This window comes from Schistocerca piceifrons, chromosome 8 (genome assembly GCF_021461385.2).
Source record: "Schistocerca piceifrons isolate TAMUIC-IGC-003096 chromosome 8, iqSchPice1.1, whole genome shotgun sequence".
Classification (NCBI taxonomy): Eukaryota; Metazoa; Arthropoda; class Insecta; order Orthoptera; family Acrididae; genus Schistocerca; species Schistocerca piceifrons.
Genome location: NC_060145.1, coordinates 132,157,089 through 132,170,963, shown reverse-complemented (window position 1 = coordinate 132,170,963; position 13,875 = coordinate 132,157,089). Strand labels below are relative to the sequence as shown.

At 43.6% G+C, this 13,875-nt stretch overlaps 1 protein-coding gene across 1 annotated transcript in view; it reads right to left on the bottom strand.

Annotated features, from left to right (window-relative positions):
• LOC124711554 (lachesin-like) overlaps positions 1-13,634 on the bottom strand; it is a 140,878-nt gene extending 127,244 nt beyond the window's left edge. Inside the window, exon 1 of the mRNA XM_047241690.1 lies at positions 13,481-13,634. Coding sequence (XP_047097646.1) covers positions 13,481-13,529 — 49 coding nt within the window. The 5' untranslated portion in view covers positions 13,530-13,634. The remainder of the gene's footprint in view (positions 1-13,480) is intronic.
• Positions 13,635-13,875: the final 241 nt, after the last annotated feature.

The window sequence follows — 13,875 nt, the reverse complement described above, 5'->3', positions numbered from 1 at the left end:
ACAGTTTCCGAGTACTGAGCTTGTCTGCACATCACTGTGCTGTGTTATTTAGGAGCAGTTTGCAGGTCTGTACTGAAATTATTTTGGTAAGTTAGGAGTTGTTTGCGTGTCTGCAGAGCATTATTTAGGAGTAGTTTATAGGTCTGTGGGCTGTGTGGCGTGATCCCAAGTACGTATTTTGCATCGGTGTGATAAATATACTATCTCTCAAAATCGTTCCCTAAATAAATTGTTCCAAAATAAATAAAGTACACCCCTTCCTTACTCTCTGCAGCAGCCCAGGTGTCGCTGAGTCATTTTCGCGCCGTTTTCCCCCTTCAAACCGCCATCTTGGATTACTTCACAGAGGGGATGACATCACACTCTGGTGGCTGTATTGTGTACTATGTCAGTTGGAGTCTAGATCTCGTGGTGGAGACGCTGTCTGCAAAATAAAAAAGTATGCCCAGCACAGGCATAATCGTTTTCCCGCCATCCCCCCCCCCCCATACACCATCTTGGATTCTGTCACAAAATGGACGACAGCGCTCTCTGGTGGTGGTACTGTGTACTAGATCCAGACCTTGTGGTGAACACATTTTTTGCCGCCATCTTGGATGTCAGCTGACATCATGGCTGTCATCTTGGATTACGTCACAGAACACGACAGCGCCCTTTGGTGGTGGTACTGTGTACTATGTCAGTTGGAGTCTGGACCTTGTGGCGAACACACTGGATGGTGGTGCTGCCTCTAATTGTTTAAGTAAAGACTGGTGGATGATTTCAAGAGTTGACGATAGCAAGAATGTTTGCAGAGTCGTTTATATGGATTATTATTTTGACAATTTACGAGTCGTTTGGCTCTCTGGACATATATGTATTGCATTATTTACGAGTGGCATGCAGGTCTGTAGGCTGTGCAATGCGTTGTTTTGACAGTTTACAATTACCAGGTGCGTGTGCAGAGCATTATACAGGAGTTATTTAGGAGTAGTTTGCAGGTCTGTATGCTGTGTGGCATGTCAGAGCATGTGTTATGTATCACTGTAATAAATATACTTCATCCCTAAAAAAGTGTTCCAAAATAAATAGACTCCTTCCTCTCTCCACCAGCCCAGTGCAAGCTGAGTCCCTTTCCCACCAATCCCTAGGAAGAGGTGTCAGTCGGTGACTTAGGTTATTGGAGGGTTTTTTCCCCCCAATTTTCTTAGGGTGGTAGAGAAACCTAAAGTGACCTTTCCTTACCACTAAAATTCAAACTTGGCCCCAGTTCCTAGGATGAGGTGGCGGTCGCATGACTTAGGTTAGTGGAGGTAGCCCAGACCTATCTTCCCATGATTTTGAACTTCCCGCCATTTTTGTGGAGGAGGGGAGGGGGTTAGATTAGTGGAAGTAGTCAAACTGACCAATCTTCCCGCCAAAACCCGCCACCTTGGATGACATCATGCCCTGTTGCCAAGTCTACACGCCACCATCTTGGAAGACGTCATCGCCGCCATCTTGGATACATCTTGCAACAATGCAGAGTGCCCAAGAACGCTGGTTGCACCAATACTGTCCTCTTCCAATTGCATAATATTGCCCTCAAGTACATCTTCCTTGTACAGGCTCTCTAAATACTCCTTCCACATTTCTGCTTTCCCTTCTTTGCTTAAGACTGGTTTTCCATCTGAGCTCTTGATATTCATAGAGGTGGTTTTCTTTTCTCCATAGGTCTCTTTAATTTTCCTATAGGCAGCATCTATCTTACCCCTAGTGATATATGCTTCTACATCCTTGCATTTGCCCTATAGCCATTCTTGCTTAGCCATTTTACACTTCCTGTTGAATTCATTTCTTAGACATTTGTATTCCCTTTTGCCTGTTTCATTTATTGAATTTTTAAATTCTCTCCTTTCATCGATCAAATTCAATATCTCTTGCGTCACCCACAGATTTCTACGTGCCCTTATCTTTTTACCTGCTTGATCCTCTGCTGCCTTCACTATTTCATCTCTCACAGCTACCCATTCTTCTTCTACTGTGTTCCTTTCCTCTGTTCTTGTCAGTCGTTTCCTAATGCTCCCTCTGAAACTCCCTAAAACCTCTGGTTCTTTCAGTTTATCCAAGTCCCCTCTCCTTAAATTCCTGTCTTTTTGCAGTTTCTTCAGTTTTAATCTGCAGTTCTTAACCAATAAATGGTTGTCAAAGTCCACATCTCCCCTGGAAATGTTTTACAACTTAAAACTTGATTCCGAAATCTCTGTCTTACAATAACTTAATCAATCTGAAACCTTCAGGTGCCTGCAGGTCTCTTCCATGTATGCAACATTCTTTCATGGTTCTTAAACCAAGTGTTAAGTATGAATGTGCAACATTCTACCAGGCAGCTTCCTCTTTCATTCCGTTCTCCCAGTCCATATTCCCCTACTACTTTTCCTTTTCCTACTGTCAAATTCCAGTCTACCATGACTATTAAATTTTCGCCTCCCTTAACTATCTGAATAATTTCTTTTATCTCATCACACATTTCCTCTATCTCCTCCTCTTCTGCAGAACTAGTTGGCATATAAATTTGTACTATTCTGGTAGGTGTGGGCTTCATATTTATCGTGGATACAATCATGCGTTCAGTATGCTGTTGATAGTAGCTTATCCACGTCCCTTTTTTTTTTTATTCATTACTAAATGCACTCTTGCCTTACTCCTGTTTGATTTTGTATTAATATGCTATATTTACCTGACCAGAAATCCTGTTTCTCCTGCCACAGAACTTCACTTATTCCCATTATATCTAGATTTAACCTATCTATTTCCATTTTTAAATTTTCTAACCTACAATTAAGAGACCTGACATTCCACACTCCAATCCATAGAATGTCAGTTCTGTTTCTCCTGATCCTAGGTAGTCCCCAGCTGGAGATCCGAATGGGGACTATTTTACCTCTGGAATATTTCACCCAAGAGGATGTCGTCATCATCATTTAACCATAGAGTAGAGCTCCATGCCCTCAGGAAAAATTATGGCTGCAGTTTCCCCTTGCTTTCAGCCGTTCGCAGTACCAACACAGGCAAGACCGTTTTATTTGATGTTACAAGGCTAGATCAGTCAGTCATCCAGACTGTTACTCCTGCAACTACTGAAAAGGAAACCACACATTTGACTTGCCCCTCAACAGATGCCTCTCAATTGTGGTTGCACCTACAGTACGGCTATCTGTATAACTGAGGCATGCAAGCCTCCCCGTCAATGGCAAGACCCATAGTTCATGGAGCGATGTGAAGCCTATTGTGCTTTAAATGCACGAACAGCGCCAGACTAATATCTGGTACCACACCTGCAGTATTTTAACCACGACTTGGTGGGCCTATTTGTATTTATCAAAATTGACTGTGTGAAGACACATGCAGATTACTGTGGCACGTGAAGACATTCAGAAAACGGCAATTATCACGACCTTTGGCTTTTCGATAGCATGTACATGACTTTTGGCCTTTGGAATGATGTCCAGACCTGGTTTTGCACGTATCTTGACGACACTCTGGTCAATTCCAAGTCGCCTGAACTCCACCGCCAACATCTAAAGACCGTCTCTCGGCGCCTGAGCGAGGCCATCATCGTCATTAACTCCTCGAAAAGTACATTCAGAGTCACTAAAATTGAGTTTCTAGGGTACTTAATCAACCCTAGAAGATCTACGGCACTACCAGACAAGGTACAGACGGTCTTGAACATGCCGCGATCACAGACATGCAAAGACTTACGTCGCTATCTTAGCATGAAAAGTTTTTATCGACGCCATCTATCCAAAGCCTCCATAGTGCTGGAACCCTTGAATGTGGCGCTACACAGCCCTATCTCTAAGGGAAGGATCCCATTATCTGGATGGGCACAATGGAGAGAAGCTTTGCTGAGCAGAGCCTGACAGAAGCGATGCTGCTTGCTCACCCTCGGCTCAGTGCTGAACTGCTCGTGGTCATGGACAACAGCAAGACAGCAATAGGCGCAGTGTTTCAACAACACGTTGGCAGTAGCTCGCAGCCACTCGATTTCTACTCACGGAAGCTATCAGAGTCGCAACGTGCCTTGTGAGCTTATGACCGTGAGTTGATTGCCGTCTTCAAGGCAGTGAAATACTTCCAACCTCCTGAAGAAACCCATCATTTCGTAATTTTCACTGACCACAAGCCCCTAAATCTCGCGCTTCCGACAACAATACCACTGCCCAGGGTGGGCGCACGCAATCGTTGTCGTCACACCAGTGCCCACAGTTGAAAGCCGCCTGATCTGGTGGTACTGCTTGCTGCTAAGGCCCGTCCACACGCAACGATCTGTCTGCGCAAATGTCTGCGCACATCATATCTGCGCAGACAGATCGTTGCGTGTGGACAGAAGATTTGCACCAACCTGTGGTGTGTGCAAACCTGGAAGTTGGAGGTTTGAGCGAAACCTCTCAAATCTGTGGGTTCAGACTAATCTGCGCAGACAAGTTGGAGCGTGTGGACAGGAGATCGCCGCAAATCTGGCGCGAAACAGCTGTTTGCTCAGTCTAGTGTTTCTATTTGTGCGCACAAGGCAGTAAAATGGCTGATACTCGTCAGTGTTCTCGACAGTTTGTTAGTGAATTCATTGAAATATATAGAAACCACCCATGTTTGTGGAAGATTAAAAATAAAGAATTTAGTGACCGCGACAAAAAGACAGCACCATACAATGCTGTAATTGAAAAATTGCGGGCAGTTGACGCCTCGGCAAACAGAGAAACAGTAATAAAAAAAAAAAATCGTTGCGAACTGTTTACCGAAAAGAGTTATCCAAAGTTCAGAAATCTAGAAGATTTGGTGTAGGAGTAGATCAAGTCTACCAGCCAACGTAATGGTATTTTGATCTGCTTGGCTTTCTTAAGCTTCGCACTGCAAATCTCGCAGTAAATTTACGTGAGAAAACTGCTTTCGCTTTAGCAGCCACTGTCTACACCATTTTGACCGCTTTCTCTGTTTCCTGCGGTTGGTCTGAAGGTTTTTGCAACACAAGTTGCGAACACAGGCCACAACAGAACTTCCTCCATTTCTATATTTCAAAATAACTTAATTAAATTTTTGACGTTTACGGGGAGCGTAGTCGCTTGCCACTGATATTTCTTTTCAACGCCGACAGATGGCGGGCGAGTAGTAGATTGGGGTTTGTGTCGTGTGAACACACCGTATTTGCGGCGATCTTTTGCATGTACAGACATCTGCGCCGATGTCTGCGCAGACAGATCGTTGCGTGTGGACCGGCCTCTAGCCGCTCGCCGTCCAGCGCTGCCCTTGTGCGAGTGCTTGACGGGCTACTGCCAACGACTACATTTTGGCGCCAGAAATGGACGCACCCCCACATTTTGGTGTCAGAAGTTTTTTAGTGACCAATGGCTGCTATTCGTCGAGAGGATGCTACAGCTGTGACGTCATAGCCAGTTCTGGATTGCAGCTTCGAAGGTACGAGTTTGGTGAATGAACTTGTTTTTTTTTTTCCCCCTTCCTTTGGACGAACATGTTAGGGAGAATTAACTGCCATAGGAATCTGCAAGTGAAGTCTCTGAAAGTAGCTGGACCTGCGGATTTGTCTCAGTTCAAGTGTAACACTATAGCAGACTATTTATGGCCAGTGTAATTTGTCAGGGCATGAGTTGCCTTGTACTCTGTCAGTGTCTGCAACATGTTGTACGTGCCGATGCTGTGGCCAGTGGCACATTAGTGTTCAAAGTTGGGATGGCTGTTGATTTATACTAAGAACTGAGAGCATCTATGTTGTTATGCGTTTGAGTGTTGTTCAAATGGCTCTGAACACCATGGGACTTAACTCCTCAGGTTATCAGTCCACTAGAACTTAGAACTACTTAAACTTAACTAACCTAAAGATATCACACACATCCATACCCGAGGCAGGATTCGAACCTGCGACTGTAGCGGTCACGCGGTTCCAGACTGTAGCGCCTAGAACCGCTCGGCCATCTCGGCCGGCTGAGTGCTTGTTGTAGGTATTAGTATTTTCTTGTGTGTTCTTTGATGCAATGTATTTTTGGTGAGAAAAAAAATTCACAAATGTCAGGTGTCTAATTGTATTTGTATGTGCAGAATGAGGAATGGAAAGCCAGACAGTGTTCTGAGAACTTTAAAAAATGTATGTTAGTTTGTGCCAGACAATATAGCTTGTTATAAGCAAGGAGTATGTTGATTTTTGTTAAATACGTAAAGTAGTATGCACGAGCAGCCATTCAGGTGGAAAGATCACATAGTAACAAGAAGTGTTACAGGGTTCTCTTTTTCATTCTATTTCTTCTCTTGTCATTTGTTTTTGTGTCATCGACAGAGTCTTAATGACGTCGTTTTCGATACCACAGAGGACTACTGTGGAGGAAACGTTGCAAATTTTAGCAGCCCAACTGCCTGCTTTATCTGCCTGGTCCGCTCTCACAACCTGTTTCTTAGTCATTTTTGCTCTGTCCGCTTGCATGCAACGGGGAAGTTCCAAAAATCGGTTGGATAGGTACCGCATGCTCTAAGCCAATATCACAAAAATCAGTGTACATCTCGGCTTGCTCATCATCAATTGGCTCGTGAACAACACTGACCATTCTCATGCTGTATCGTTGCTGGTGACGAGAAACGGTTTCTTTATGCTAACATAAGGAAAAGAAAGGAATGGTTGAGCCCAAACAAATCAGCAACTCTATGTACAAAGACATGCATGCACGTACAAAAGATAATGTTAAGCATCTGGTGGAACAGCAATGGTGTGATGTATTAGGAATTGCTTTCCCAAGGTGTGATCTTCACTGCTGATATTTATTGTCAACCACTGAGACATTTTGCAAATACAATAGAAGAACAACGACCAGGATGACTGCGTGAAGTGATGCTACACCACGATAACGCCCGCCAGAATTGTGCTTGACTGATAAACACCATATAAGAGTTGTATGAAGATGGTATTTGTTCTTTCGGACATGTCCGAAAGAAGAGACTATCTTCATATATAGTTCAGGGTAACCGGCCATTGACCTCCTTCTGTGCTGGATGCACACGCATTGCCCGAACTCTTACGGGACTCGGTGAGATTGTCTGCCGCAAGTAATGAGTGTAATGGGCAGTGGCACTACGAACGTAGTGTGTGGACATTAAGTTGGGAATGTGGGTCTCACGGGGAGCGTGCAAGGGATAAATCTCTGCAGTCGCACTATCATCTGTACCCTCGGTGGCTCAGATGGACAGCCGGCACGGTAGCTCAGCGTGTTCGAGCAGAGAGGCGGTTGGCCTCTGTAATAAAAAACTGAGTGGAAGGATCAACATACGAACTTGACCGGATGTCATGTGACGTCCGCAACGACCAAACACAACGATCAAACACGAAAAAAAAAGATGGATAGAGCATCTGACATGTATGCAGGAGATCCCAGGTTCGAGTCCCGGTTGGGGCACACATTTTCAACTGCCCCCGTTGATGTATATCAACGCCTGTCGACAGCTTAGGATATTGATTTAATTATCATTTCATATAAGAGTTGGGTTGGGAAGTCATTCCTCACCCACCTTATTCATCTGGACTTGCGCCCTCAGATTTTCACCTTTTCCGCTCTCTATCAAACTGCCTTCAAGGAACTTCTTTTCCAGATGAAAATGCGCTCCGAAAATGGCTCGATGAGTTTTTCGCCTCAAGGTTGTGGAATCAAAAAGCTACCCTAGCGTTGGCAGACTGTTGCAAATAGTGAAGCAGAATATATTATTGACGACTAAATTTTCTGCTATGTGAACCCGTTGTGTTTACTAAACTTAAGGAAAAACGCTACGAACTTGTGCAGTAACCTAGTAGATTTCAGTTTCTATATTCACCGAACTACTAGGGGGAAAAAAGTAACTCCATGTGTGAAATCTTCCCAGAAAATTACCTTCCTTGTTACAGAGGACTTCCAGCAACTTAAAAACTAGTTACGCAAATCCTTTACAGATTGAACAGTGTTGTTACATGCCCACCTGTGTCCGTAGTATTCTATAGTTTTAACCACTTGTTTCGCGTTTCTGCACTGCTACTGGGTAATGAAATGAGCTCCTCTTATATTTATAGATTGTCCATTATATCCATTATAATTATCCGGGCTGTTATGCCGTGGTCGGTTGATGAATTCCGTGTCAATTCCCAACGTTTCGTCTCCGACTGCGGGAGACATCTTCAAGGGGGTCCGTAGCTCGATGGAAGGTCGATAGATTGTCCTGTGACACACCTTTTCGAGCAAGACACTGTAAAGACAAGCTCCATGCTAAATTACTGGAGGTTTGACGACTGCAAAAGGAATAGCTGAGTGAAGTTGACGTAAGAGGCACGTCAAGTATTTAGGCAACACCACTGTGTCTCTTAGCAGCAACACCTGATCAGGAAAAAAGAACGATTTGACAGTTAACCAAAAGAGGTACATCTGTTCTCCTACCTTGTGTACTACACTTGTGTCCAAAATTAAAGCAACAAACCGCTATTTCCCCCTCCTGTATCTAATTCACGATATAATAATACAAACTGTCAACCAGATGTCTGCACGATGGTGTCCTTCACGGAAGATAGCATTCCACTCAACGGACAACCATTCCAGCGATGATGACAGGGCACCTATGAAACGAGGTAGAGTTTGTCAGGTCCCACATGCACAATCGTTGTGTACACAGTCACAGACGGTGCAGTATGGCACAGAGAAGACGTCTGCCAGACTCTTTGTGGTGGAGGGCCATAGGAAGAAAGAAAGCAGAACAGTCCTTGTAACAGAGGACTTCCAGCAACTTAAAAACTAGTTACGCAAATCCTTTACAGATTGAACAGCGTTGTTACATGCGCACCTGTGTCCGTAGTATACTATAGTTTTAACCACTTGTGGGTTAGTGTTCTCTTCACAGATGAGTCCCGATTTAGTCTGGAGAATGATTCTCGATGGATTCGCATCTGAAGCGAATGTGGAACACGATTTCGGGACCCAAACATTGTGGGAAGAGACCAATAACGAGGAGGATCCCAGATAATGTGGGCAGAGATTATGTTTACCACTCGAGCCACTCTTCATGAAATGGTAAGGGTGAATTGACAAGGCATCGTGACGAGATCTTGGGACCTCATTTGCGTTTCTTGCGAGGTGCTGTGGGCCTAGACTTTGTATTGATGGACGATAATGCTCGACCTCATAGAGTTGATGTTTTCTTGGAAACGGAAGATATTGCAGCATGGCGTGGGCTGCTCGCTCTCCCGATTTGAATCCCATAGAGCATGTCCAGGATGCACTAGGGAGACGGCTTGCATCACATCAGCTTTTACCGACCCCTCTCCAAGACTGCGAGCAGCTCTCCAGAAACAAAGGGCGTTATTGCCTCAACGTGAGACTGATGACATCATCCACCACATACCCCGTCGCTGTCAGGCCGTTATTGGTGCCAGAGGGCGTCACACCCCGTACTGAGGGCATTAACCAGTTGTCGGAATGTGTATGCAAATTTGTTAAGTTGGGAAAAACGAAGAACATTTTTGTCTACCGTTATGCATGTTGCAGTTATTTACGTTCTGTATTTTTACATTTCTTCTACTTTACCACCACTTTTTTATATTGTTTTGTACCAAAATAAATGCAGACTTGCAAAATTTCTGTTTGTTGCTTTAATTTTGGACACCAGTGTATGAGGTGGAATCCAAAATTTTCGGGACTGGTGCTGCCATGTGGAAAGTAGGAGTAGTAGGTCTTTGCACCGCTAGGTAGCGAGAGCTGGATATCTGATGACCCAGTGTGCGGAGTGGCATTCAGCTGGGAGGACGTGTTGCGTGTCCACAGTGATTTCTGTAATACTCTGTGTTTGGTGTGTGGCGATTTTACGATGGATTCGCGAACAGAACAGCGCTTGTGTATCAAATTCTGTGCGAATCTCGGGAAAAGTGCTACGGAGACCCTTGCAATGATTCAATAAGTGTTTGGGGGACAGAGCATGAGCCGCACGCGTATGTTTGAGTGGCACTCTCGGTTCAGGGCCCGCCGTACAGACGTCGAAGATGATGCTCACACTGGAAGGCCCATTACCAAACTTCACAATTGGTTCGTGCGGATCGACATCGAACCATTCAAGACCTTGTGGATGAAGTGGGTATTGGCTATGGGACATGTCAATGAATGTTGAATGATGAATTGGGCATACATCGTGTAGCCGCAAAATTTGTGCCTAGGATCTTGACTGCCGATCAGAAGGCATAGCATGTGCACGGACCTTCGTCAGACGGCATCTGATGATCCAACCATCTTGTCACGAGTTATCACACGCGACGAGAGCTGGATTTACGGTTATGACCCAGAGACAAAGCAAAAATCGTCCCAGTGGAAGAGCCCGGGCTCTCCAAGCCCCCAGAAAGCGAGACAGGTGAAGCACAAAGTGAAGAGCATGGTCATTATTTTCGTTGATACCAAGGGAATTGTGCACGAAGAATTTGTCCCACCCAACCAAATAGTGAATTCGGGTACTACTGTGACGTTTTGCGACGGCTCCGTGAAAACGTGCGGCGACGACGGCCCGAACTTTGACGTCAAGGGAACTGGCTGCTGCATCACGACAACGCACCCTGTCACACGTCCTTGCTCACCAGGACCTTTCTGGCAAAAAACAACCCCACCCACTGTACTCGCCAGATTTGGCATCTGGCGACTTCGCGCTATTCCCAAACTGAAACTCAAGTTGAAAGGCCGTCGGTTCGACACTCTAGAGAGGATTCAAGAAGCATCGGTGGCGGTGATAAACACCCTCAAAGAACAGGACTTCTAGAAAACGGCTGACCAGTGGCAGAAGTGCTGGGACCAGTGTGTACGTGTGGGTGGGAACTACTTCGAGGGTGGTGATTACCATTAGTCCAAAGGTAAGGTTTTCAACAGATGACAGCACCAGTCCAGAAAATTTTGGATAGCACCTCGTATCTTCCCCCCATACAAGAAAAATATTCTTCCTCGGCCTACGACTGTGAAAGCACACTGTTGACAGAGCGTAATTTAGTTCAAGTAGCATAATAAAGAAACGATCGATACAGAACAGATGTTTATCGCTAACATGGTTCATGTGGCAGCAGTATGCTTGTTTCACACAACTGCCACCTACACAACCCACTTGTTTTCAACAATCTGTTGCTATTACTTCTCTACGGTACTGCAGGATCTCAAAGATCAGCGGGCGGGCACTGACATAAACATGACATTCTACAGAAAACTTCCGACTTCTGCCGACCGAGGACAGAAACGAGACTGTTCGAGGTAGAATGCTTGAAACTGATAGAATATTAGGTAACGCCTTAAATGAAAGCTGTGTCTCATCTTGAAAAAAAGTGCAACAGATTTTGGTACCACATGTAGCATAGATAATGATGTAGCGCAGCTACTTAACGGAAATAGCTACTTTCAAGTACTAGGTGAAAGAACTAATGAGAAGCATTGACACAGTTTTCCATTTGGATACTTCGAAGGTTTGAGTATGAGTTAAGAGATGCTCATCAAACAGTGAAATAGTGTTGAGGATGTTTAAAACAGTGACAGTTACTGTCACATTGTGAACTCACAGTTCCAGCAAATTAAAGTCCGTGATACAACTACTAACCTAACCTAAGTTGAATATGAGAATAAGCAGGCCGTCAAATCTTGTTGACAGAATTCGACATAGTTGCTAAACCTGATTTCAATGATTAATCAATCAGGTTGCTTCGCTGAAAGCAAAATAAAATTGTAATAAAAACAAAATTCCTGGGAATAGCTATTTTCTCATCTCTCAATTATAGCCTTTTTTCTTTTATTTCTAATTACTTACTGATGCAGTATTAATCATTTATGACGAACAAATAGAGTCTCTTCTTTATTATTCTTTATGCTAAAACCAATATGCAGTTGTTGCAATAAATAATAAGATATAGATCCTTTTACTATGAGTATGTTTGCCAACGTCTCTTATGTTGGGGATCCCATTGGAAGGCCATGTTTTTGTATATAATTTATTTACAACTGTTTATGAGTGTCTGTACGTCTATATAAACAAAAATGTAAATGTTCGTTTGTTCAAAATCGTGTATCTCCACACGTTCTAGACCAATTGCTTTGAAATATTGTTAGCCCAGCAGTTATTTAAACTGTCAACTCTCCCTTTGTGTAGCTCATCAAGGATTGTACAAGGAACGGACAGAGAAAAGATTAAATACTCTATATCGGCAATGGTCTGTAAAGACACTCAAACAACTTGGTATTTACTAAAGCGACTGTATTATGCCCTGCATGCGACCGAATAGTCAGACACAGCCACTTCTAGAAATGCGAGAGAATTCCGAAATTAATAGAAAGTCTACCACACATTACAGGAGGGGGTAAGTGGCCCTGTTACTCCTCCGCCCCGCCCCCTCCCCACCCTTTCCTCCTCCTCCTTTGCGGACGCCTATGATGGGAAGTAGGGATTGCGATGATCGCTTTAACTATTGGACTGGTTATATCGTCTTTTTCCACGTTAGTTAACCTGACTGTTAGCACCGCTCAAAATAACCTTTTTTTTAAGTAAGCGATTTTCTGTATTTTATTCCTGTCGTTTCCTGTAATAAATGTGGAAATCGAACAAAGATGGAAAGAAATTTTTACTCTCCAAGTTGCAACATACGTAGAACCAAAATATTATGTTAAATAAGCAAATAAAAATTAGTCCGCCCGCTACTCGTTGCTTTTCTCGAAATGTGGTAAGTGGCTGAATACTACAAAAAAATCACCAGTATTCTCCTATTGATTCCAATTTTTTGAAACTTTGCTCAAACATCATGTTGTAATCGGGGATCATAGCACTATTTGGGCACTACGAACAGTCGATGGTAAAGAATGACAACTGTAGTTAAACAACTGTTTTTCGTGTTAATTTGTCCGTTTTCAAGGGCTACAAGCAGATAAAGGCACATTACGTAGACACAGACAACAGGTCAGCTACTTTCTATTTTTATTGTATACTACGAATAAACTGTTGATAAGTTTTTAATTTATAACTGATATCTTAATTTCCTTCCTTTTTTATTATTTCATAGAAATGGTAGACAATCTTTAATCTTTTAAAGCAAATGAAACATTGTACTTTATTGCTACGTCACTTCGTAAAAATATTTCCACACTAGTGTTGGTGCCATTCTGCAGTACAACGACAACGACAGCGAGAAGCTACTGCATAGACCACGTCGTGCAAGTCTTTCACAGTGCACGCACACGAACGAAACATTTTAGCACTACTGCTATGGCCAATTGATATTTTGTACTCCTTTATTAGGAAAAAACAAAAACACCTGTTATAACTGAGACCAAAGAAAAACCAAAAACTACCGGTTACTCAGAACTGAAATACCGGTATCGGTTTTAACCGGTCGGTTCTTCCCATCCCTCATTGGGAAGTACCCTCTGCCATGCACTTCACAGTAGTTTGCAGAAAATGGACGTAGACATAGATGTAGAGACTACTGCAATCTTACCTGTTGCTAATTCTACCAGGAATGCTGCCAGAAGTTGCGCTACGATCATCTTGGAAACTATGTTTCACGACGCAATGAATCTGTCTGTGTATATGCTAGAGGCTGCAAACGCTGCAGGGAATCTGGTGGCCTCGGGCAGTATCGGCCGACCTAAGGTCACACGGGATGCCCTCCGTCTGCACGGAAACAGTGCTCCGTTCAAATACGCCGTGGCGTATGCGGTTGTAAATAATTACGGAACCTGCAGATGCTATCCGCAATTACATCAGCTAACGCATTTGATTTGAATGGGGATAGACTGTTGTTAGCAGTAGTACCAATAACAGTAAATACTTTAGATTATGAAATAACAAATTATTGCATTTAATGGAAGTAAATGTATAGGGGAGACCGGG